Source organism: Mastigoproctus giganteus, chromosome 10, assembly GCF_048544385.1.
Source record: "Mastigoproctus giganteus isolate SK-2022 chromosome 10, ASM4854438v1, whole genome shotgun sequence".
Taxonomy (NCBI): Eukaryota; Metazoa; Arthropoda; class Arachnida; order Uropygi; family Thelyphonidae; genus Mastigoproctus; species Mastigoproctus giganteus.
This window is the reverse complement of record NC_143584.1, coordinates 130,586,490-130,613,740: the sequence shown is the minus strand read 5'-3', so window position 1 is coordinate 130,613,740 and position 27,251 is coordinate 130,586,490. Positions and strand designations below refer to the sequence as shown.

Below are 27,251 nucleotides of genomic sequence, written 5' to 3'. Positions count from 1 at the left end.
ACAACTACTTTCTCTGTACAAATCTGCCTATCAAGGAATATTATTCCCACTTCTGGAATGGTGCCCCCAGACCTCTCAGGCTTTTAAACTTCCATTCAAAAGAGGACAGTTAGGCTAATTAGTGACCCATCTCTTACAAAGTCTCTCCACTCTATCTTATAGGACGTTCTGTTTCTGGTGCATGGCTTTTCTACAGATATTTCCATGGACATTCTTCCTCTGAATTAGCACCTAATTTCTCACCTCTTCTCCAAATCCTGTCTGAACACATGCCACAACCAGTCAGCATCCATTTACTGTCCAACTTCAAACTCACAGTACCCAACTTTTAATTTTTCTCTGTTTTCTGGAACAACCTTCCTTCACATATATTTTAATATCAATAAATACCTTCTATCTTCTCAACTTTCAACCTACACACTATTAAATTGCTAAAGGTCCTAATACCTTTTGTGTTTGGGTTTTCATATTAAAAAAAAAAAAAAAATGGAGATTTATGAGATTTGATTAAAAAGTCTGGTGAATGTTACAAGAATTTAAAGCTGAATTGTGCAAAATCAGAAGAGTAGGGTAAGTGTGGTACAGTGCACTGTCGTGGTGAAGGAGAAAACCATTTTTCAGATCATTTATGGTAGGCTGTACTGCTTAACAATTTTAAAACTTCTTGGTTTTAAAGGCTGTGTTAATACTTACACCTTGAGAAATGATTTCTGATAACGTCATTCTATTGCCAAAATATGCAATCAGCATGACCTCCATGTATGATTTTAAATGCCATACCTTTTATGACCTTGGTGACAATGTTGTTTTCCTTTGGGAGCTTTTGAACCTTACTCTCCCGGTCATATACATACTCCCAAGGCTCATCACCTGTTATAATTTTTGATAAAAATACAGGACCAGACACTGCTTTCTTAAGCAACTCAGATAAATTCAGAACCTGACACTCTTTTTAATGCTGATTGAGAACGTGTTTCTAAAATTTGTTCCATCAACAAATGTTGATGGAACAAATTTGCTGCTCACTTGCCTCATGTCCAAATAAATACTCAATCAAATGGCTTGAACTAAATGACAGCGATGTCTCCTCAGCAATTTCCCTAATGGTCAGTTATCAGTCTGATTAAATGATACGGCAGACTTCATTGATGATTTGATTGTTTTTGGGATGTTGATGAAAAGTTTTACCTCATGATATAACCCGAATATATATATATATATATATATAGGGTGTCTGTAAATGATGTTTCTGATTTTGATATTTTTTTATTCAGAAGTATTTCAAGCTACACTCATGAAACACATAACAGTTGAAAGATCAATTCAATAAGTTTTATGAAGATACATAAAGTCATTGGTAAAGTTCAATGCGAGCACCATGAGTAACTCGAACGATATCACAGCGATATTCAATCTCCTGCCACATACTGTGCTTCATTTCGTGATCACAAAGGCCTCTGTGATCCATGCCTTCAGCTCCTGCAGTGTTGTTGGTAGTGGAGGGATGTACACATTGTCCTTCACATAATTCCACAAAAAGAAATCCAGATTTTGTTGCATAAAATGATAACACACAGAACACTTTCTCCGGCCTGGTCACCATTTTGCCATTCTGGCAAATGTAGCACTGCATAGTGAGTAGAATGGCAGTCGAATGCCAATTTAAAAAAAACTTATTGAATTGATCTTTCAGCTGGTATGTGTTTCATGAGTGTAGCTTGAAGTAATTCTGGATAAAAAAATATCAAAATCGGAAACATCTTTTTCAGACACCCTGTATATATATATATATATATATATATATATATATATATATATATATATATATATATATATATATATATTTTTTTTTTTTTTTTTTTTTCCATAATCTCTGTAAACTGTAATGAGCATTTCATGTGTTTCAGTGGCTGACTTTTCAAGTTTACAACAAAATTCAATGTTTGTATTTTGTTCTAATTTTGAGAGTTTCAGTTATACAAAACAAATGAGAAAAGTGTTCACCCAAAGTATCTTTCTGCTAGAGGGGTACATAACAAAAAGTTAAAACTTTGGTATATGCATACTCAAAAGACATTGCTGTAAACCCCACTTATAATGTTTTAGCTATTGCTATGCATTGAAGAATCATTAGTCATTCACCAAGCTTTTTGATCAGACCTTGTCAGCTGTTCACTGTTAAATTCAGGTTTCTGCAATGGATATAATGATGGAAGGCTAGGTGTCTGGAGGAAACCACATCACAGGTTTCTTTTTAATAATAAAAAATATAAAAAAACATCTTGAATATATTATTATTTTTTTTAATGTTCTGCTACTATGCAAAGTGTAAATCTGAAATCTGATATAAAAATCACAAACATGCATAATTTTTACACTTATATATTTTATTTCTACTCATTACAAGTAAATCAAATATACCAAATCTAAGTGTAGTAGTAATATCTTATTAACATGAGATTTTTAAAGTTTCCTAAGAAATTACAACTGTTCAACCTTCTTAATATTATTTCCAAATTACTCCAAATAATCAAATAGTATGAAAATAAAAAATGCCATTTCTTTACAGAAGAATAACTTTGTATCTACATTATGTTATCTATGCCATATTTTTGTTGAAATATAAAAATATAAAATATTTTAAAATTTTTGTGTAAAGGACTATCAAAGTGACTGAATTATTCTTTGATATTCATAGCTGATTGATAAGCATTAACAATGTAATCTGCAACTTCTTTAATTCCTATCAAGTGGCGAGCCTGAGTAAACAATGTTGGTCCCATTTCTCGCATCACAGCTGCATCATTCTTCATAACCTGAAAACAATACTAGTAAGATTACTGCTAATACATTCAATATTCATGAATTAAATACAGAATTCTGGGAATTTATATAAGTTTATGAAAATTTCTATATGGGTTAAGTTTCTTTTAACATTAAATTAATTAAATTAGAAATTAGTTTGTATCCACTCTAAGGTTCTATAAACTGTTTAAAACAAAACTATAGAATATTATAAAAGAATTATTCCTACTTTGACTCAGAATATGGACAACAGCAGAACTAGGCTTAGGATGTGTGTACCCCTCACATGGAGCTACAAGAAGGCCCAAGTGATAGGGACAGCAGAAAGTGCCACTGTGCTGAAATTATTTTTACCACATCATTATCATTTACAAAACTAATATCTTAGTAAAAATGGTACCCAAGCCAACACTCTTACATGCATTATTCTTCTAAAAACATAACACCTCTTTTTGCTTTAAGATCACAGCCTCAATCTACTGCCTGTACTTTAAGACCTAGTAGGGCTATTTACCACCTCTGCTCTGGTGAGACAGATCTTCCGCTATATAGAACATATCCTCAGAAAAGTGTATTAAACTATTCCACACAACACCCCACCATAAAATTGTACAAATTAAACATGCATGATTAAAAATGGCTGTTTACATGAGGTGGCAATAAATTTCTCAGACTGGTGCTGTTGCAGTCATGTTCAATAAGTTTGAAAATAAGTGCAAGTGGTACGTTGTAGTTCAAACTTCCTCAAACAGATAACAGTACACCATCCAGTAGGCTGACAAGTTGCAAGTAACAACCAGTTTCGTTATTAGTGTTAACATTCTGTGTCACGATTTTTGCAATGAACAAATATCAAATTTTGCTTTAAACTAGGAAAATTTGCAACAGAAGCATTTTGTGTCTGTTGAAAAATGATATAAAAATCTGCAACAGAAACATGAAATGTTAAACTGTTTATGATGATGAAACGTAAGTCATACCCGTGTGTTTGAATGGTGTAAACAGATAAAAGACACACATGAAGATGTTCGCAAGGAATCAAGAAGTGGGTATTTGTCAACCTCTTGAAATGAGGACAGAGTTGCAAAAGTTCACAAAATTGTAGAAAGAGATCATCTTTTTCCCCTCAGAATAATGACTGATGAGTTGGATATGATTTGTCAAATTCTGTATGAAGATTTAGGTAATATGCCCCCTTAACCAAAAATTCAAAACTAAAGAACAAGAATGCAAAAGGCATTTTGCTTCTCTATTTTCTCAAGGGGTTCAATATGTTGACTAAATGTCACCATGATTAGATGTCAAAAAAAAACTGTATAACAATGACATAAATATAGTGCATGAAAGAAATTGTTCTACTTTGCAAGGTATTTTGCAATTGATAATTAAACAGCCTTAGAATTATATTTTGTCATCATTCAAATAGATTCAAATGGACTCCGAAAGGAATTAAGTTAATAATTATTGTGATGAATTGCTGTAATAATTCATGTATCTTTCAGTATTGGTGAGATAACAGTGAGTTTTTCAGTTTTTTTTATTAATTGTATGAAGTTACCAAATAAAACTTATATAATATAATCTTATTTTCTGTTTTGCAAAAGAGGCTGAAAGTGCAAATTATGCATTTTTTTTGCCTGCACCCCATTGCCTTAAGATGTTGTAGAGTCATTGTTTAAAGATAACTGTTGACCACTGTAGTGATAAGGGTATTGCCACAGTCTGTGCTTCTTATGAACAGCTTGTATTTCGATGATATCAAGCAATAATCATAAGATCACGTTGATAAATGTAAGTCCTGTTATATTAAATTACACTTTTAATAATAATGTCATGTCACATTAAAGTGGATTTTATTAAATGTGCAATTATAAGTAAAGTATTTTAAGTAAATATTTTCAGATGACTGTGATATGGAAAAAAGAAAGAACTATTCTTCTCTATTAACTTATTTTTCACAAAAATGCAGATTTTCTGATGAGGAAGACGAAGAAAACAATGACGTAAAGGAAGAAAAAAACTACGCTATCGATGTTGAAAATGGTAACTGTTGACGACAATGATTTTGACATACGGGTCTATGTTAACAAAAAATTAAGTGATGAGGAGAAAATAAATTTAACTGAAAAATTCTGGAAACTGAAGATTTCAAATGCACATTACCATTTGATGGGAACAAGGGAAAGAGAAGATTTAACTATAAATGGCTTGTTCATTATTCTTGGCTTGTTCATTTAACATCTCAAGACGGAATCTCATACTGTAAATATTTTTTATTTGCACAAGAATGCATTGGTAAAAATAATCAATTTCTTGGGTAAGCTTGTTAGGAAACCTTTCTCTAAGTGGAGAATTGCTGTCAATAAATTCAACACTCAAGAGAATGCAGAGTAACACAAAATGTCTATGCTAAAAGCAGAAACTTCCAAGAGATTGACAGGAAAAAGACATTCAGTTGTTCAACTAGCGGATACAGCTCGTTTGGCACAAATTAAAGAAAATCATTTAAAATTCATATCAATTATAAAAACAATCATATTTTGTGGCCGAAACAGATTGGCACTCAGAAATTACTGTGATTCTGTACTGATTGATGAAACAGACAGTTTCGAAAGCAAAGCTCATGAAGGGAATTTCCGACAGTTGTTAAAATTTAGAAATGATTCTGGAGATGATATTTAAAAAAATCATTTAGAAATGAGTGCAAAGAATGCTTCATACATATCACCAATAATTCAAAATGAAATAGACTACTGTAACCAAAAAAAAATGTGGCACATGTGCCAAGCACGCATGATAGATGGTTTTATGTGAAACACCCTTTGCGTTTCTTTTAGGTTATTTTGATTTGTATAAATTGATGACGAAATAAAAGAGCTTTTGTATTGTAAAAATTTTATTGATCATTTACAAATTTCTATAATTTCAGCTGGAAGACAAGATATAACGGATTTATGGTAACTAAAGAGATGTATACGATTGCAATGTATCTAAATATCTCAATTGAGGTACCTGATCTTGTAGTTAAAATTGAGGGATTCGTGTTTAAAGTTAAATCGAATGTTTTTTTGCAGGAAAGTAATTACTGGTTTAGTTTCTTCCAATCAGAAGTTAAAGTTGAAATCAACACTCATGATCATAGGTATTTTATGTAAATCTTTCTTTAACAGTGTTGCACCTTGAATTGAGTATGGCAGCAGAACGAAATGAATGAAGTCAATTATATCCTGTATGTCACTGTTAGGAGAAATATAGACAACTGTTGTATCACTTGGCTGTCGAACCAGATATCTGTCGATAGATGACATCTAAATATGGTGTAACAATGCGTATCTCATTCCATCTGTTGTGATATATTGCTACCCCAGCTGTCCGTTTGGTTTCACGCTTGAATTGAACCACACAATCGAAGTTCAGGATGCTGAACTCTTGTTATTGTCTAACCAAGTCTCAGATAGCAGCAAGATTTGGCACTGCTGTGTATGGTGTTGGTGAGGTCAGCATGGTGCGGCTGTAGGCTTTGGCAATTGAGTGAGAACTGAGAGTTCCTTCCTATCATGGATGAATTTGAGCAAGGTGTTCTGTCTTGTTTGTAACCGATTAGTTGTGAGCCTAGCAAACTCATTTTGTAGATCGATGATGGATATAGCATTCCTCGGGCCATGGTAGAATCTCTTGTTGCTGGTTGGCCCGATGATTTAAAGTCCATTGATATCAGTTATGCATGACAGAGCAACATAAACAAGCTGCTGTTCATGCCTCTTTTCATACTCGTAAACCACTGTATTGACTGTGCCGCCTTGTGTGACTTCTGTATCTTCAGTGCACAAGCCGGTATGAGGGAAAAGAAATTTCTTTTGGCACAGATTGTGCGGTTCTTGTTCAACAACATAAATAAATTTTTGTGCAACTTCCACTGATAGAGACAGATTTATTGGATATGTTGAGGGCAGTGTGGTTCTGTATATTGCAACGGCAGCCTTATCAGTTGAAGCAGGAGGCGTCTCTGTAGCCAGGTGGGAAGGAGCAGCAGTGCGTAGCACACGCTTCTTGATTAGACCGGGGTTCGAGCCCATCACCACCAAATGTGGAGGATGCGGAAAGGTCAGAGAATGACCAATGCATATCCTGGAGCAATATGGCCTTAGTTGCTAATGCTCTAAAAAAAAAAAATAAATAAATAAATAAATAAAATAAATAAGTTGAAGCAGATATAATGTAGGCATTACAATACCCACCTGTATTGCTTAAGTGTTGTATATTTTCACCAAGAGGCAAATCAGAAACATTTTGCCACAACCAGTTGGGTCAGTCAAAAATATCTGAATTGGTTAGCGATTGGGAGATAACAGACTCCAAATTATATGCATTAGTAAATTCTTTTGCTTGTCAGCTATTCTCATTAAGTTACAAAAGTTCTTGGTCATTAAGGTTTTGCATTTCTTTCCAATTGCACTGAGTTGGTTGAGCACGGTAAGCTTTAGATCCTCATTCATCTCACTGTCTGGACGATTGTAAAAGTCTCGAAAGGGGTCTTCTTCTCGCAGTTGCATAACAATGCTATGCAGATCATTACTGTATGCTTTGTCAGGGTAGCCTTCATTGTTGTCTTGACACATCGCCTTACAAATTTCCATCATTTGTTAATTCATACATTCGTACAATTTATGCTGTTCTAGTATGAGCTCTTCATTGTAGTCATCTACCTTGACATATGCCATCTTTGACAGTATCTGTTTCCTCATTGCAAAATGAAATGTGCAGCATTACCATCTAGTGCTTGTACTTGTAGAGATACTGAGCCATGTCATAATTTCGATAACATATTATGACTGGACACTATCATTTCTTGCAGATCTCAGTGCTGCAGGCATGTGTAATTTTCAACAAAGCATGATAGATTAACATGATCTAAGTGGTGTGGTCAATTCTCGTATTTGTCAAAATTCTCTTTCCACGTGTCACACGAATCCTCAGAAAGGTTCTCCTCGTTCATCTCTTCGTTGGACTTCCTCACTCTCTGTTGCTCAGTTGGCCAAACAGTGGGAATGTAAACTACTACTGCGAAGCTCTCCAACATGGGCTGATGTAGCAAGTACCAGGTGAATTCTTGACTCGTGTTCTCGACACTGTCGATGGATAGTTTTCTTGTGATTTCAACAATGTCAAAATCTGGGTGCTCATTCGTGATCACAATGATCTATTGATGTAAATTGCTGATCCCTCGGTTTGTTTTGTTCACGTATTCAACAACATGCAGCCCAAGAATATTCCTCCGTATTGAACTGAATGTTCATGTTGATTTCAAAATGTTACAGATGAACAGGTTGAATGGATTGTGCCACTTTGCTTGGTTGACGTTTGAGAAATACCTTGGGCCGATTTATGCCAGCTCTGAGCACATCCAAGTAATATTCATAGGAGTTTACATTGTTCACCCCGAAAAAGGCATCAATGTTGGCGTAATCGTTATCCTGTAGATTTTTCCATATCTTGTAGTGAGTTCCATATTTTACTTTGCACCCATCTATCTTATGCAGGGACACTAATACAGTGGTTGAGTGACAAGGCATGAATGGTGCTTCAAATTGATATGTCTGTCATTTATCCAGCATTATTTTCTTGTAACCTGTGAATGTATGTTATTCCCAGGGGTTCGTATCTGGTGAGTATGAACTTGGCACACCCAGGGTCCTGAGCTGGATATCATCCTCCTCCTTTTTCTTGGTGATTCCCTTCCTTCTCTCTCTCTCTCTCTCTCTCTCTCTCTCTCTCTCTCTCTCTCTCTCAGGGTAACACAAAGTGTTTTCTGTTTGGTACAGCATAAGCCTCAGGCTTCCTTGTATCATATGGCTAATAATATAATATAATAATATAAAAATGTTTGTGAGTTTAAAGCTTGATGCTCCCTGAAGCCTTGCTAGCAGAGACAGACAATAACCTGTCGATCATTGCAATGCTGTCATCTTTGTTCTCGCCCAAAGTTTTTTTGGAAGCATTATTTAGCCACAGTGTGTGGACTACTGCGATGTTGAAATTCTATGCGCTTCAAAAAGTTGCCCACGTAAAATTGACCAAATGGGCTATAACATTTCGACTGCAATATGTTCATAATTACATCAACAATCTTCTTGAAGTATATCACACATGTTACAGCATCTTCATTTACTAGCGTCACCTTGTGCATGAAGTCCATGTCGCTTGGGTTGTCCTCACACTGTGCCCATTATTCTGTAACTTGTACAATAGCTGAAGTAAGCGTGGCTGACCAATTTCATTGGCACTCATAGTCAGGAACACTAAGTTTACTGAGCTATCTAATCACAGTGAATAGATCGTACTATGTTGGGCCCAGTAGTAGGTCGAGTTTGGAATTGTCCTTAAGAAGGCCAAATTGTTTTCAATGCAGCTGTAATGTATTCTTTGGACTGAACTTGCTCGTGTGTCAGTATAGTACTTTTACCACTGTATTTGAAAGCCACTGTCAAAGAGTCTCTTGTTCTCAATATCATTATCTTCATTGCTACGTAAAGGAGATGATATGGAGTAACACCAGATTAGTCAGATCGTCTGAGCTTGCTTGTTGCCATCATGAACGGAGTCACATGTAAATTCTCTCTGAACATTCTGAATTGTCCAAGATAAATGCTGGGAAAGGAGTTCTTCTGTGTGCTCATCAAACAGTAAGCTCTGCAGTGCGTTGGTTTCTCCTGAGGCGATTCTAAGATATTTATTGTCACTCCACAATGTTTGCTGTTGGGCGATGAGACTTTTCTTGATTGGAACTGCTTTTCTTATGTTGTCTTTAGCCAAATTAATTCCATGTGACTGTCATCAAAGAATGACTGATCTATTTGATACAATCAACAAAGAGGTGTGTGGACCAATACTGAAACCACACTTTAACCACTCACTTTCTTACTAACCCGATTAAATAGCTGGACTTGCGTATTTGCCTGCATATTATATGCACATTTATGCAATGATTGTTGCCAATCTCCCTTGGCAAGCGATAGAACATCGTGTTGACTAAAACAGGCACATTATGTCGTATGCACATCTCAGGCACCTTATCTGCATGAACAGTAAGTGAGGAGAAGTGAGTCTCTCTGTCCCTAAATCCAATTTCGAGTAAATGCGATGGAATTTCTGGGCAGACAAAGGCATTCAACTTAGTGCTGGAATGTTGTTGTTCTTAAGTGATCCATTACAGCTATTACACACAAGGATCCAGTTGATGTCACATCGAGAAATGCAGTGCATATCGATGGTGTTATCTTTAGCAGCTGGTTTCTTTGTGGCATTTTGGAACTATAGACAATCGCAAATGTAGCATACAGAACGGAAATCATTTTTCATAAATCTATCAAACTCTCAATGCATAGACAGTAGTTGACATAAGGAAAAGGAGCTTGTTCATTTAAACTCATCTGCTCCACAAGAGAAATGTTCCATTGTACTTAATTAATACTCACTTCGGGTACATCATTGTTTGATGGAGCAGCGGCATTGCTAAATCCAATTGATTTTTTGTTTGTCTTTTAAGCAATCTCGATAATCTTTTTTTGTTCTCGCGCACTCATTTCTACCTTCGTATTTATTTTCTTAGGTCTTGTCCCTTTCATTCTTGCTTGATACTCTCCAGAACCCTCTACACATGACTGTGGAATCGTTGAACACCTTTTCCAAAATTATTGATGTGTAAACTTCTACGGCAGCATCTAACATGTGAGATGAAAAAATAAATTATTAATAAATACAGGGTGTTTCATAAAGGATGCAACCATATTACAGGAATTTTAACAAATTACACAAAAGGGAAATAAATTACACATACTTTTACTTTTACGATGGAAAAAAATTACACCACCTTTATAAGAAGCATTGGAAATGGTTTCCACTTGCCTGTATGCTGGTTCACACCTTTTTTTTTGACATTTGCAGCCCCCTTACGTAATGTTTGCAATCTCTTTTTCAATGTTGGCCTTCAATTCGTCAAGGAGTATGAGGATTGTTGTGAAACACTTCACCTTTTAATTGTCCCCAAAGAAAACAATCTGGAGATCTTGGGGGCAACAAGTTTTTTGAGATCAAGCGATCTCTGAAAAATTCCTGTAACATGGCTATCGTTTCATTTGCTGTATGGCAGGTTGCACCATCTTGTTGAAACCGACATTCTCGTTCATTCACCTCCAACAATGCAATAAACTGTTGGATTATGTCATGATAAATTTCTCCATCCACAGTTTTGTTGTTGTTATGTTATTTGCTTTTTAGGAGCATTAGCAACTAAGGCCATATTGCTCCGGGATATGCGGTGGTCATTCCCTGACCTTTCCGCATCCTCCGTATTTGGTGGTGACGGGCTCGAACCCCGGTCTAATCAAGAAGCGTGTGCTACGCACTGCTGCTCCTTCCCACCTGGCTACGGAGGCGCCCCACAGTTTTGTCAAAAAAATATAGGCCCTATAACACGATGGCGCAAGATGGCACACCAAACCCAAAATTTCGGGGTATATAATGATTGTTTGTGATATGCATGTGGGTTTTCACTCCTCCATATTTGGCTGTTCTGATTATTCACATAACCATTCCAGTGGAACCAAGCCTTGTCACTAAAATAAACACGATCCAACACCTCAATTCCATTTTCATCAAAAAAAAAAAAAAAGAACAAAACCAATGACAATACCATACACATTTTTCATGGTCAGGTCCTTTTAGTTCCTGAACTACACCAATATGGTAAGCATGCAATTTTAACTTCTTTGTAGCCCTGAAAACAGTAGTTGGTGACAGTCCGGTTTGAGAAGATAACTTCCTAAGCGATTTTCTTGGTGAGCGGGTTAAATGTTCATTCAGATCGTCCAGAACGTTCGCAGTTAACAATAATGGCCGGCCTGAGCTCTTTTTTGTCCTCCATGCTCCCAGCCTCACGAAATTTCGCAATTATATGCGATATTGTTGACTTGTTGGGGGAAAATGACCGAGAAAATTTCATCTGAAACTCCTCTTGCACATGTTTATGAGATTTATACGCGAAGTAAGACTCCACAATAAACACACGCTCATTCTTGGAAAACGGCAGGGCAGACCCAACTGGATGCCTGCCCAAAACTAATGAATGTCACGGTCATTCAACTGCTTACCTAGGGTAACTTTGGGTGCAGTGCTGCCACTTACACTTCAAACTTGACAAACCTGCCCATAAGTTCTACCTTCTTCATTTTAGGATTGCGTCCTTTATGAAACACCCTGTATTTGTATTGTTGCAGATATATGAAAATACTTGTATTGTTGCAATCGTACTATTCAACGATTGGCTACAATCAAATAGGTAATTAGGCTATTGCTTGGATATTGATGAAGGTATAGCAGGCTTAATGTCCAAGTTTGCAGATGATAAAAAGGTTGGCAGGGTTGTTAATGACAGTATGCTACTGCAACAGGATCTAGAAAAGTTTAGCAGATGGGCTGAGAAGTGGCAACTGAAGTTTAACGTTGACATATGGATAGTACTGAATACAGGTAGCAGCAACCCCAGAAAAATGTACCAACTGTGTGGTACTACACTCAGGGTAGTGGAGAATGAAAAAGACCTGGTGGGTATCTGTGCAGTCAGATATGAAATTTTCTTAGCAGTGCAGATAGGCTGCCAGAGCAGGTCATGGGGTCTTGTCAATGATATACAGAAATTTTGCTAGCAGGGATAAGGAGGTAATTATCCCTTTGTATAAGGTAATGGTCAGGCCACACCTTCAGTACTGCGTACAGGTCTGGAGGTCTCATTTTAGGAAGGCTGTAGAGTTGCTAGAACAAGTACAGAGAAGTGCAACGAGATTGGTGATGGGTACAAAGGGGTGCTCTTACCAAGAAAGGTTTAAGTTCTGCAAATTTCAGCATCTGAAGACTAAGCACCTGCGAGGTGATATGACTGAGGTGTATAAGGCTTTGAATAGTTTAAGTAGGCTCAATGCTGATGGGATTCTTCCTCTTGCTCAGATTATGCATCTGAGGGGGCATAAATTCAAATTGAGGAAAGACAGTTGTAGAATAGATGTGTGGAAATTTGCCTTTAGCCAGTGGGTAGTTGATTGCAGAAACAAACTTCCATCTGTTGTTGTTGAAGTTGATTGCTTAAATAAATTCGGGGAAGAAATAGACAAACTTTTAGTACGAAAATGGATAGGCAAAATGGGATTTTTGTTTTTTTTGGCTGAAGCAGTATAAGCTTGCTTTCTTGCATCATAATGCCTTTACTAATGCCAATTATTTGTGTGCATATAAATGTTCCTAGGTCTATCTAAAAAAAACAAAAAATACTCAAAAAGCTGTTCACTATGTCCCCTTTACAATGACACCTGGATCAGCCACTGCTTTCAATTATATTAAAGGAAGCAGCAAAAGAGGTCAGAAAAATTTTAGCCATAATTCATCCTGACAGTATTGTTGGATACAGAGGAGATCAAATGGAAAAATGAGGAATTACAGACCTGCAAGTCTTACTTCTGTACCAAGAAAAATAATGGAGTCAGTGGATAAAGAAGTAATGCAGAAACGTCTTGCCTGGACCAGGATTATATGGCAATCACTGCAGGATTTGTTAAGGGGCAATCTATTAGCTAGTAAAATGAAGTCACAAAGGAACTGGATGCAAAAAAATTATTTTTACATATATCTAAATTTCAGTAAAGGTCTGATACAATTCCATATGGTGTGGCAATAGGTGCAATTACTGCTATGAATATATAATATTTATTAACAAGTCCAAATGGTGGCTGAGTGGCAGGACACAGAGTGATTATTAGTAGTCAACTGCTCTTTATGAACTATGTTACTAACAGAGTCCCTCGAGGTTCAGAATTTGGGATCCTTACTGTTTTCAATATTTATTAATGTTACTGATGAAAGCATATCGAGTTTACATCTAAGTTTGCTAATGATACAAAAGAGGGCAGGATGGTTAATTACAATAATTATGATATACTATTCCAACAAGAGCTGTATAAATTAGGCAGATTGGGCTGATAAGTGGCAGATGAGGTTTAACACTGATCTAAGTTAAAGTTTAACTTAGATAGAGATTTTGTAGGTTATTACTTAGTATCGGTAATGGTATCCAATCCATGTGTTACAAGTTTTGCAGCTCCGCTGAACGAAAAGTTTTTTAGCCACATTTAGCCACTTTATTGACCAATTGTTATATTAAATTATTTTCTATAAGTAGCTTATAGACCTAGTCAAGATCCTTGGTTTATTCTGGATTGAGAAAGTGAGATTTTGGAAGTTAATTAATACTTAAGTGTCCGTAGATTTACCTTTTGTAACTTTCTGCCATTGTTATACTATACAACGTTATATCCCAAACTAGACAGCGTTAGCTTAGTATAGTATATTATATTATATAATATTATCAATTAATCAGTAAAATCTATTAATCTTGTTAAACTCCATTGTCAATTAAATTGTACTTTTTAACTAAATACATATAACAACTTAGATTTTACAAACGTAACATAATTAATTAATACATAACTTGGTATGGAAGTTATATAAACAGAACCCGTAGATAATACTCGATACTGAAAAATATATATAGATATATAATATATAGTGTTATAACGGTGTTGGTATATAAGCTTAGGGTTATAATTATGTACTGAAATTGAAATTTTATTGAAATTAAATCGAAATCATGACTCAGACCAGAGCAGCAAAGCAAAAGGCTCAAGCTAATGGGAGTGCTGTGGCTCATGGGGAGAACTGAGGGGGAAGTTGCACTCTGAATCACAGCCTTTTAAAATGCACTGCTTGCTTGATGTTTGTGGAGCAATCGGGTACGGGACATGATATTACCATGGGGGATGTCTTTGTGTGTGGTGATGTAAGAATTGTAAGGAAATCAGGTGACCACTCAGGACCTATATGAGAGCTTGAAGGACAGGGTGGATGCCCTCGAAGGATCTAAATTGAGGGACCCATCAAGCTCTAGCTGCCTGCATCAACGCCAGAGCTTGCACTTGATCATCACGCAACACAGTGGCTATCCCCCAAGGCAGAATGCGCTGTTCCCACAGGAACTAGTAGTTGTTGGTGAATATTGTAAGGGAAACAGGGAAAATGGTATGTAAAAAGGATAGGTGGAACAGGACCAGGGTATGTCTGCAAGGGGTAAAGGTTGATGATGTTGTAGAGCGGATATCATCTTTTAAGGGCACAAAAGGTGATATTGGCGTACACGTTGGCGCTAATGATATTAAGAGTAGGAGACCGGCGGAATTACTTAACAAGTGCAGGTCACTGTTGAAAAAAAGCCATGAATTAGAGTTGAATTTGAAAGTGTCTGCAATTATGCCCAGACACGATAGGAGGGAGTATATGATGAGAGTCTTGTCGATCAATTTGGCCCTGGAAAGATTGTGCAAGGCTCAAGGGGTAGAATTTTTTTCAGCATGGTCTGTACTTGTTAACAGGAGAGACTGCTTCTACAGGGATGGGATACACTTAAATAGAAAGGGTGCAAGAATATTTGCTGATACTATCGAGGCAGTGTTAGGTGAGTGTGAAAACTGCTAGCTTGGGGGGGGGATACCAGGACTAATAGATTAACAGTAGCCACCGGCAGATGTATAAGTGATTCTTGCACTGCTTCTATTGGAATGAGCAACAGCCTGGAAAACAATATGCAGGGTATTTCAGAGACAGCTTGGAGTCATTGCGGTACAAGTAAACGCATGAATTGTGTTAGGGTAGCTAAGAATAGGAACAGGTGCATGTATACTTGCGAGTACACCGATGCTAGGAGTTTGGTAAATAAATTTGATGAATTTCAGGTATTGCTCAAAACATCAAAGGCAGATATTGTTGGGATATCAGAGACATAGTGTCACACAGATATAAGGAATGCGGAACTGGAATTTGGTGAGTACAATGTGTACAGAAAGGATAGACAGAATAGGAATGGAGGAGGGGTTATGCTATTAGTTAAGAAACACTTAAATCCAAGGAAGTGAAGCCAGTCGACATAGCTGGACAGTGCAGTGTCGATTCAGTTTGGTGTGACATAAGCATTGGGATATCAAAATTTAGAGTAGGAGTGTTCTATAGGCCTAATGACTCTAATGAGTATAATAAGAAAGTGTACAGGGAAATAGAGTGGGCCAGTAAATCTGAGTGTCTTATAATGGATGATTTTAATTTCCCAGATATTGACTGCAATTTTTGGGTGGGTCACTCACACACTAGCAAGGCTTTTGTGGATTTATTGGATGATTGTTTTCTACATCAGCATGTTCGGGAGGCAACTAGAGGGAGTAATACTCTTGATGTGATTATCAGTAGTAATTCTTCATGCATTAAGAATCTGCAGATAAAGGAACCACTAGATGGCAGTGATCACAGTGTGCAGAAGTGAAATTTACTCAAAGAGGTAACTAGCATCATGGGTAAAGGGGAAAGGTTTTTGCTTTCGTAAAGGCAACTACGATGGTCTGAGACAGTATTTAAATTCTATACAGTGGGACCAACTGATGATGTTACCAACAGCAAATTCAAAATGGGAAGCATTCAAAGAATTTATCTTGGAAGCCACTAGGCTTTACATACCAACTAAGAAATGTTGTTCAAGGTTTAGGCCTAAATGGATGTGAGATGAACTAATGAGACATATGGCAGAGAAGAAAAATGCATGGGATACATATAAATTAATGAGTAACATGGAAGCCTGTGATAGATATAAGCTCGTCTGTAACCAAGTCACAAATGAGATTAGGCAGGCAAAGGCAGATTATGAGAAATCCTTTGCAAAGGATGCAAAGAAAAACAGAAAAGAGTTCTTTACCTATGTAAACTCTAGAAGAAAAGGGATGAATCAGATTGGTCCACTGGATATTGATGGTTCAACTGTTGATGATCCTACTCAGGTGGCTAAAAAACTAAACAAGTATTTTGCATCTACATTCACACATGAGGTGTTATTCAGGAAGGGGAATGCCACAGGTGAAGTAAACTCTGATAGTGAGCTAGATGATTTTGTAATAACTGAGAGGAAAGTGGAGGAGAAATTGCTGAGGATAAACATAAAACAAAGGCACCCGGGGTAGATGGGATCTATCCAGTTATATTAAAGGAGGCAGCAAAGGAAGTAAGCAAACCCTTAGCCATAATTATGAGAGCTTCTTTGGACTCAGGGAAGGTATCTATAGACTGTAGATGTGCAAATGTGACCCCAATTCACAAAGGAGGATCAAAGGCTGACACAAGTAATTATAGACCTGCGAGTTTAACTTCTGTTCCAGGAAAATCAATGGAGGCACTGGTTAAAGAAGCACTGCAGGATCATCTAGACAAAACTTCAGTTATAGCTCGGAAACATCAGCATGGTTTTGTTAAGGGAAAGTCTTGCCTGACCAATTTAATTGGATACTATGATGCAGTCACAAAAGAACCGGATGCAGGGAATAACTTTGATATTATATATTTGGATCTTAGAAATGCTTTTGATACTGTTGCACATGGAAGACTGCTGCACAAATTGGAGCAGTGTGGCATTGGAGGCAAATTGCTGCTATGGATAAAGGGATGGTTGAGGGGGAGAAAACAGAGTGGTAATCAATGGACACTGCTCATCGTGGACTAATGTTATTAGTGGAGTCCCTCGGGGTTCAGTGTTGGGTCCATTGTTGTTTTCTGTATTTATAAATGATATTGATGATGGTGTATCAAGCTTAATGTCTAAGTTTACAGAAGATACAAACGTTGGCAGGGTTGTTAAGAACACCACTGAGATTATGCTGCTGCAACAGGATCTGGAAAGGTTGAGCAGATCCTGTTGCAGCAGCATACTCTCAGCCCATCTGCTCAATCTGGAAAGGTTGAGCAGATGGGCTGAGAGGTGGCAAATGAAGTTCAACATTTACAAATGTAAAGACGACATATGGGGAAACAGTAACCTCAGAGTAATGTATCAACTCTTTGGTACTACACTGAAAGTGGTAGAGAATGAAAATGACCTAGGGGTAATTGTGCAGGCAGATATGAAGTTTTCTGAGCAGTGCAGATGGGCTGCAAGAGTAGCTCATGGTGTCTTGTCAATGATATACAGGAAAGTTTTTCTAGCAGGGATAAGGAGGTTTTTTTTTTTTTTTTTTTTTTGATTTGGTAGTTATTGGCGCATCGGCTTCTGTGGCCATATTGCACCTCCCAAGGTTTTTGCAGTACTTTGATCCAAGCCCGAGGCGGGAATCGAACCCGCGACCTTTGGGTTGCCGGGCAGGTACTTTACCCACTCGGCTAGCCCGGTCGGCGATAAGGAGGTGATTATTCCCTTGTATAAGGCAATGGTCAGGCCAAACCTTGAGTACTGTATACAGGTCCGGAAGCCTCATTTCAAGAAGGATGTAGAGCTGCTGGAACGAGTACAGAGAAGGGCAACAAGGTTAGTGAACGGAACGAAGGGTTGCTCTTACGAAGAAAGGCTTAAATTTTGCAAATTACAGTGTCTGGAGACTATGCATCAGCGAGGTAATCTGATAGAGGTGTAAAAAAGCCTTGAATGGTTTGAGCATGCTCAATGCTGACGGGATTGTTCGTCTTGCTCAAAATAATCACCTGAGAGGGCATAAATTCAAATTGAGAAAAGACAGATGTAGGATAGATGTGCGGAAATTTGCCTTTAGCCAGCAGGTAGTTGGTTGGTGGAAGAGACTTTCATCCTATGTTGTGGAAGTTGATAGCCTAAATAAATTTAAGGCTCAGCTGGACAGGTATTTCGAACGAACGGAGAGGTGAAATGGGAGGTGGTTTTTTTTTTTTTTTGGCTGATGCTGCATAAGCCTGCTTTCTTGCATCATATGCCTCTACTAATGCTAAATATGCAAGAAGGATAGCTAGAACAGGACCAGGGTACGTCTGCCAGGGGCAAAAGTTGATGATGTAGAGCAGATATAATCTTTTAAGGACACAAAAGGCGATAATGTTGTACACATTGGAACTAATGACATTAAGAAGAGATCTGCAGATTTACTCAACAAGTACAGGTCAATGTTGAAAAAAAGTTGCGAGTTAGGCTTGAATGTGAAAGGGCCTGCAATTCAGCCCAGACACAATAGATGGTAGTATATGATGAGAGCCTTGTCGATCAATTTGGCCTTGGAGAGAGTGTGCAAGGCTCAAAAGGTAGAATATTTTTCAGCCCGGTCTGTGCTTGTTGACAGGATTGACTGCTTCTACAGGGATGGGGTACACTTAAATAGAAAGGGTGCAAGGATATTTGCTGCAGTGCTTCTATTAGAATGAGCAGCAGCCTGGAAAGCAAGGCAATGGAGATTTTCATGACTGCTGGGAGTCATAGTGGAACAAATAAATATATGGGCTGTGTTAGGATAACTAAGAGTAGAAACAGGTTCATGTAAGAGTAGAAACAGGTGCTGTGGGTGACCACCCATGTATGAACCAACGCAAGCAAGGGTTGAGGTGTGGCACCCACACCACATGGAGGAATGCCACCACTCACTGTTACCAGGCAATACTAGGTGGTAGATGACTCTCATCAACCAGTGCAGTACCATCACTTTGCTTATTGGAGTCTTGAAGTGGTGGAACTTATGTTTAGTCTGCAGAGCTAAGTTACAGTCAACTCTTCCCCACCTCTTCCATCATGCAGTATGACTGATGACTTTTGATGTTATGATGAACATCATGGCGAGATTCAATCTTCCTTAGATTTTGAGGGTACAGCTCTAAAACGGTGTTTGCAGGCTGGCCACTAGTTAGTACACCGGACTAAACATATTGGTAACTCTTTAGGAGACTTCTGGATCAGCTAGTGTATAATTTTGCTACCTCTACTCTGCCAGATAGTGGCTGGAGGGAGCCGAGTGGTGTGTATGTAGGGGACGTTGTCGAGGCCACGTTATGTAAAGGATCTGGGTATATTCTTACCATGTGTACGCCATATCCAAAAATTTCATTACTTCATACAGCATGACCCGCCTCCCCACTTTTTCTTACCATTGAATACACCATGAATTGTCAAACTAATAGAGTAAGTTCATCTGTGAAAAGATCTAAACCTCTCAAACACTTCCTAGTTCATTTCACAAATATACGTGGTCTCAATTCTAATCTCAACGATGTCCATTTCCACTTGCAGTCTGCCAAACCCCCATGTACTTTTTTCTGACAGAATCTCAGTTATCGATTGATTCAAATACTGCTCATCTCAGTTACCCAAATTATTCGCTGTATTATTCCTTTCACCTGAAAGGTGGTATTTGTGCATATGTCCGTTCTGATATTCCCTGTCAGAGACTTGGTAATTTGGAATGTCCTCTCTTCGATCTTCTCTGGCTTAAAATATTTCTACCTCATTGTGTCAAATTTATCTGCTGTTTTTACCATTCTCCCAACTCCACTAATCACTTGGAGCTCTTTGATTTCCTCTCTTTGCAACTTGACTTTCTCCAGTCCAAATTTTACTAACTGAGATAATTTTCCTTGGTGATTTTTAATTTTCACAACTTCAGCTGACTTCCGTTTTCTGGTCACACCAACTCAGCTGGTCGAGATGCTGAGGCTTTTGTAATTTCTAATGACCTTGCACAAATTGTACATTTACCTACAAGAATACGGGCCAATCCTAACCATAAAGTCAACACGCTTGATCTTTTTCTCACAAACAACCCTTCTAAGTACACGGTTGAAGTGAGTGATCCTTTAGGTACATCTGATCACAACTTGATGATTGTCTCTTCTCCAATGGAGTCTTTATCTGATGGCTATTCCCAACTTTGTATTGTTTGGCATTACAAGAAGGCAAAATGGGATGACCTGCGAGATTTTCTTTCTTATTTTTCTTAGTCGGACAACGGTTTCAAAACTTCTGATGTCAACGTTTGCTCAGATCATGTCAGTGAAATTATTCTTGTAGTAATGGAATCCTTTATTCCCCATTCCACTTTAAAATCTCGTCTCTTATCTAAACCATGGTGTTCCAATAAATGTGCTAAGGCTGTTCATCAAGAGAAGAATGTTGCATATCGTAATTGGGTAGTTTCCAATTCTTCAGTTTCATTTTCTGCCTACACCAAAGCTAGCAACAATTGTAAAGCTGTCATTAATCAGTCCAAACTTGATTTGAAACAGGCTAAGAGTAGAAAACTTGCTTCTTGCTCTAATGGTAGCCGAAAATTCTGGTCTCTTGCCAAAGCTATTGGCCGCAACTTTTGCCCATCTCAGCTCCCACCTCTGTCAAAACCAGTTGATTCTGTTGTTACTTCAGCCAAGGATAAAGTTGACCTGCTACCATCTCATTTTTCTTCAAACTCGTGTATTAATGATCTTGGTAAAAAACCTCCCACCATTCCCAATACACTCCATTCAATGCCTCCTGTGGTCTTCCGTCAAAAGGACGTCGGAAGGATTTTGACGAATCTCGATGCTAAGAATGCTCCAGGTCCTGATGATATTTCTCCACTTGTTCTCAAAACCTGTGCTCCTGAACTTACTCCTGTTCTTTGCAGCCATTTTTCACTTTCTTATTCCAAAGGTGTTTTTCCTTCTGTTTGGAAATTTGCTCATATCCAAGCCAGTTCCTAAAAAGGGTGACAAGTCCTACCTATCCAATTATTGTCCCATTGCAGTTACTTCTACCCTTTCTAAAGGAATGGAGAAATCAATTAACAGCAAACTCTTAAACTACTTAGAAACCTTCCATCTGATCAACAATCGCCAGTATGGATTCCGTCAGTTTTGATCCACTGGTGATATTCTGGCTTATGTTACTCATTTATGGACAAATTCAATGGTTGTTGTTGTTGTTGTTGTTGTTGTTTGGTTTTTAGGAGCATTAGCAACTAAGGCCATATTGCTCCGGGATATGCGGTGGTCATTCCCTGACCTTTCCACATCCTCCGTATTTGGTGGTGACAGGCTCGAACCGCGGTCTAATCAAGAAGCGTGTGCTACGCACTGCTGCTCCTTCCCACCTGGCTACGGAGGTGCCACAAATTCAATGGAAAAGTTTGGTGAAACACAAGCAGTTGCTCTTGACATAGTTGATTTCAATCATTCTAAAACTCAGTCTTGTCTTATATCTTGCAAAAAGGATTCTTCTGCTCCTATGCTTATCTTTGGTGACACTTCGATTTCTAGGCAAAATGATATATATCTCTTTTGGGGATTAACCTGACTTCTAATCTCTCTTGGCACAAGCACATTACAAATATTGCTTCCTCTGCATCTAAAAAACTTGGTTTTTCTCTTTCACTCTCAGCTTTACTTTTCTTCCAAACAGCTGTTCACTCTGCACAAATATCAAATCTGCCCTACCATGGAATATTGTTCCCATATCTGGGGCGGTGCCCCCCAAACCTCTGTCAGGCTTCTAGATTCCATTCAGAAAAGGGCAGTTAGGTTAATTAATAACTCCTCTCTAACAGCCTCTCCACTCTCTGTCTCATGGGCCGGCGCATCCGTAGCCAGGTGGGAAGGAGCAGCAGTGCGTAGCACATGCTACTTGATTAGACCGGGGTTCGAGCCCGTCACCACCAAATACGGAGGATGCGGAAAGGTCAGGGAATGACCACCGCACCGGAGCAATATGGCCTTAGTTGCTAATGCTCCTAAAAACCAAATAACTACTACTACTGTCTCATGGCTTACTGTTTCTGCTGCATGCCTTTTCTACAGATACTTCCATGGGCACTGTTCTTCTGAATCGGCTTTTATAATTTCTGCTCTCTCTTTCAAAACAGTCTAAACACGTGTCGCCACCAGCCAACATCCATTTACTGTCCAACTTGAAACTCACAGAACCAACTTTTCATCTTCCCTTGTTTATTCATTCAACTGCTGTTTTCTGGAACAATCTTCCTTCATACGTATTTCCTGAAAATCAGAGTCTACAGAAGTTGAAGTCTAATGTGAACAAATATCTTCTTTCGTATTCTCACCCTCCAACCCAAGCATGGTACTAAGTACTATAGGTTTTAATACCTCTTGTGTTTGGGGTTTTCATAAAAAAAAAATAAAAAATGTATACTTGCATGTACACCAATGCTAGGAGTATAGTTAATAAATTTGATTAGCTTGAAATGCTAGACAAGACATCAAAGGCAGATAATGTTGAGATATCAGAGACGTGGTGTCACACAGACATAAGCAGTGCAGAATTGGAATTTGAGGAGTACAATGTGTACAGGAAGGATAGACAGGGCAGGAAGGAAGGAGGGGGTTATGCTGTTAGTGTAGAAAAACAAAATCTAAGGAAGTGTATCCAATTGACATTGGTGGACAATGCAATGTTGAGTCTGTTTTGTGTGACATAAGCACTGGGAAAGGAAAAATGACAGTAGGTGTGTGTTATAGGCCTAATGAATCGGAAGCTTTATTAGGCCTATAACATATATAATGGGGGATTTTAACTTTCCAGATATTGACTGGAACTTGTGATTTTGTCACTCACACACTAGAAAGATATTTTTGGATTTATTGGATGACTGTTTTCTACAGCAACATGTTCGAGAGGCAACCAGAGGGAGTAACATTCTTGATCTGATTATCAGCAGTGATTATTCATGCATTAAGAATTTGCAGATAAAGGAACCACTGGGTGACAGTGATCACAATGTACTGATGTGGGAATTACTTAATGATGTAACTACCATCAAGGCTAAAGGAAAGGGCTTTTGCTTTCGTAAAGGTGACTACAGGGGTCTCAGAAAGTTTTTAAATTCTGTACAGTGGGATCAACTGACCATGTTACCAAACATTGAATTCTAAATGGGAAGCCTTCAGGGACTTGATTTTGGAGGTTACTGCTTTTCATTCCAACTAAGAAATACTGTTCAAAGTTTAGGCCTAAATGGATGTCAGATGAACTAATGAGGCTCGTGGCAGAGAAGAAAAATGTATGGGATGCATATAAAGTATCAGGTGACACAGAAGCCTATGATAGATATAAACTAGACTGTAATCAAGTCAGGAGGTTAAGCAGGCGAAGGCAGATTACGAGAAAACCTTGGCAAAGGATGCAAAGAAAAACAGCAAAGAGTTCTTTACTTATTTAAATCCTAGAAGGAAAGGGATGATTCAGATTGGACCACTTAACATAGATGGGTTGACTACTGATGATCATGCTCAGGTAGCTGATAAACTGAATGAGTATTTTGCATCTACATTCACACATTAGGAGTTATTCAATGAGGAGAGTGCCAGAAGTTTATCAAACTAACAGGGAGCTAAGTGATTTTGTAATAACTGAGAGCAGTTATTACAATTTTGTAATAAGTGGAGGAGAAATTGTTGAAGTTAAACATAAAAAAGGCACCTGGGTTGGACAGGATCTATCCAGTTATACTAAAGGAGGCAGCAAAGGAAGTAAGCAAACTCTAAGCCATAATTATGAGAGCTTCCTTGGAGTCAGGGCATGACCCCATGGACTGGAGGTGTGCAAATGTATCAACAATTCACAAAGGGGGTTCAAAAGGTGACACAGATGACTATAGACCTGTTAGTTTAACTTGTGTTCCAGGGAAAATAATGGAATCAGTGCTTAAAGAAGCACTGCAGGATCGTCTAGACAGGACTGCAATAATAGTTAAGAAACAGTATAAGTTTGTTAAAGGGCGGTCTTGTCTGACCAATCTGATTGGATACGATGATGTGGTCACAAAGGAACTGAATGCCAAAAATAATTTTGATATATACTTGGATTTCAGGGAAGCTTTTGATACTGTTTGACATGGAAGACTGCTGTATAAATTGGAGAGGTATGGCATTAAGGGTAAGTTGCTACAATGGATAAAGGGATGGCTGAGTGGGAGACGACAGAGAGTAGGTAATCAACGGACACTGCTCTTCGTGGACAAATGTTATTAGTGGAGTTCCCCAGGGTTCGGTTTTGGGCCCATTGTTGTTTTGTATATTTATCAATGATACTGATGAAGGTATATCAGGTTTAATGTCCAAGTTTGCCGATGATACAAAGGTTGACAGCATTGTTAACAACAGTAAAGACAGTATGCTACTCCAACTGGATCTAGATAAGTTGGGCAAATGGGCTGAAAAGTGGCAATTGAAGTTTAACATTCACAAATCCAAAGTACTGCATATGGGTGGCAATAACCGAAGATAAACGTACCAACTGTGTGTTACTACACTCAGGGAAGTGGAAAGTGAAAAAGACCTGGGGGTAATTGTGCAGTCAAATATGAAGTTTGCTGAGCAGTGCTAAGGGCAGGGCAGGGCAGGGCAGGGCAGGTCAGGTCAGGTCATGGAATCTTGTCAATGATATATAAGAATTTTGCCAGCAGGGACAGGGAGATGATTATCCCGTTATGCAAGGCAATGGTCAGGCCACACCTAGAGTACTGTGTACAGGTCTGGAGGCCTCATTTTAGGAAGGATGTAGAGTTACTAGAATGAGTACAAAGAAGGGCAACAAGATTGGTGAGGGGAAGAAAGGGGTGCTTTTACCAAGAAAGGCTTAAGTTCTGCAAACTGCAGTGCCCGGAGAGTAGGCACCTGTGAGGTGATCTGATTGAGGTGTATAATGCCTTGATTGTGTTGAGCAAGCTGAATGCTGATGGGATTCTTTCTCTTCAGCCCCCTCAAGTTCAGACTAAGAACCTGAGGGGGCACATATTCAAATTGAGGAAAGACAGTTGTAGAATAGATGTGCAGAAATTTGCCTTTAGCCATCAGTAGTTGATTGGTGGAACAGAATTTCATCTTTTGTTATGGAAGATGATAGCCTTAATAAATTTAAGGCTGAGCTGGACAGGATTCGGAACGAATGGAGGGATGAAATGGGAGGTTTTTTTTGGCTGAAACTGCATAAGCTTGCTTTCTTGCATTGTATGCTAATGCTAATGCTAAATGTATTTGGACAGTAGTTATCCTAAATTTATATACCAACTGGATGGTAGCGAGAATGAAAAAAACCTATGGATAATTGTATGGTCTGACGTGAAATACTCTGAATAATGCAGATTGGTTGCTAGGACAGCTCATGAGGTTCTGTCAGTAATACTCAGAATCTTGCCAGGAGATACAGAGGTGATTATCCTGTTGTATAAGACAATGGTTACGGTGCATACTGAGTACTCTATATATGGGTTTGGAAGCCTCATTTTAGGGGGGATGTAGATTTGCTGTAATGTAGATTTGTTGGAACAAGATTAGTAAGGGCACAAAAGGGTATTCTTATGAAAAAAGACTAGAGATCTCTGTCAGGCACCTAGTTTTAGCATCTGAAAAGCAGGCACTTGTGAGGAGACCTGACTGAAGTGTTTGAAGCTTTAAACGGGTTGAGTACATTCAATGCTGATGGTATCCTTACCCTTCCTTGGATAATACACACACACAAGGGAATATAAATTTAAATAGTAAAAGGATGGCTGTGTAAAAGGAAGGAGTAGATGTGTGAAAAATATGCTTTCAGCCAGATAATACTTGATTGTTGGAATAAACTAACATCTGGTGTTGTGGAAGTTCGAATAAATTTAGACAGACTGGATAAATTACTGGAAAGGATGGACAAATGAAATGGGTAGGTTTTTTTTGGTCAACATGCTTGCTTCCTTGCATAATTTTGCCATGATTAATATTAATGCTCATGCAAAATCTTTTGCAAATTTTTATCCAGAAACTAAAATGAACATGCAGAGCTGAGGAACATTAACTCTTAAGTGCATATCACCAATGAATTTTCAAATATACACAAAATTACTAACTTGTTTCAATTTTTGATCATTTACACTCTACATTTTCTCTCTCTCTCTCTCTCTCTCTCTCTCTCTCTCTCTCTCTCTCTCTCTCTCTCTCCAAACTTTCCCAACTTTTGTTTCTGTGTAACAGATTTTCTTGCCAAGTTCTTTATTTTATCCAGACATTCCTGAAGATCTCACAGGATATTATTTAATAGAAAAATATCATCCATATATTATAACTCTCAAATTTTTACGTCTTAGACTAAACTCAGTTGGCAATTACCATTCTTTCATTAAATAGAACAGGTAATATTCTTTTATAAAATAGAAAAGATAATTTAATAAAATTAAATTTTATGATATAATCCATGAAAGTTATAAAAAGAAATGGCAAATAACGTACAACTCTGTGTCACTCAAAGTTTAGTCAATCCATTCTCTAATGCTTTCTTCAATTGTGATTGTAGATTTTCTATTTTTATACAAACTTTTTATTTCCTTTAAACAATATTTTTAATGCCATATTTTTCTAAAATTTGAATGAACACATTTTTAGGTGAATTGTCATATGCTTTTTGAAAATCATCAAATCCTAAATACAGGTCATTACTACAAATTATAATAAACTCATTTCCCATACTATACAAATAAGGAATTAAGAAATTCCTTAATGTGCACATTAAGGAATGAAATTCCTCTTTAAATAAGTTATGTTGTAAATATTCTAAAGTTAGT

The 27,251-nt window shown here is 37.8% G+C and overlaps 1 protein-coding gene across 2 annotated transcripts in view; it reads right to left on the bottom strand.

Moving 5' to 3' along the window:
- Nucleotides 1-2,563: 2,563 nt before the first annotated feature.
- LOC150079286 (uncharacterized) overlaps nt 2,564-27,251 on the bottom strand; it is a 122,587-nt gene continuing 97,899 nt past the window's right edge. Inside the window, exons 7-8 of one of the 2 annotated variants that reach the window (XR_016547565.1) lie at nt 10,281-10,526; nt 2,712-2,816 (exon numbers count right to left, since the gene is read on the bottom strand). Coding sequence is in view for 1 of the 2 variants with exons in the window: in XM_090383567.1 (XP_090239693.1) it covers nt 2,679-2,816 (138 nt within the window). In the remaining variant the exon portion in view is untranslated. Of the gene's footprint in view, nt 2,817-10,280; nt 10,527-27,251 lie in introns of both variants that reach the window. The other variant, XM_090383567.1, reaches the window with a different exon arrangement.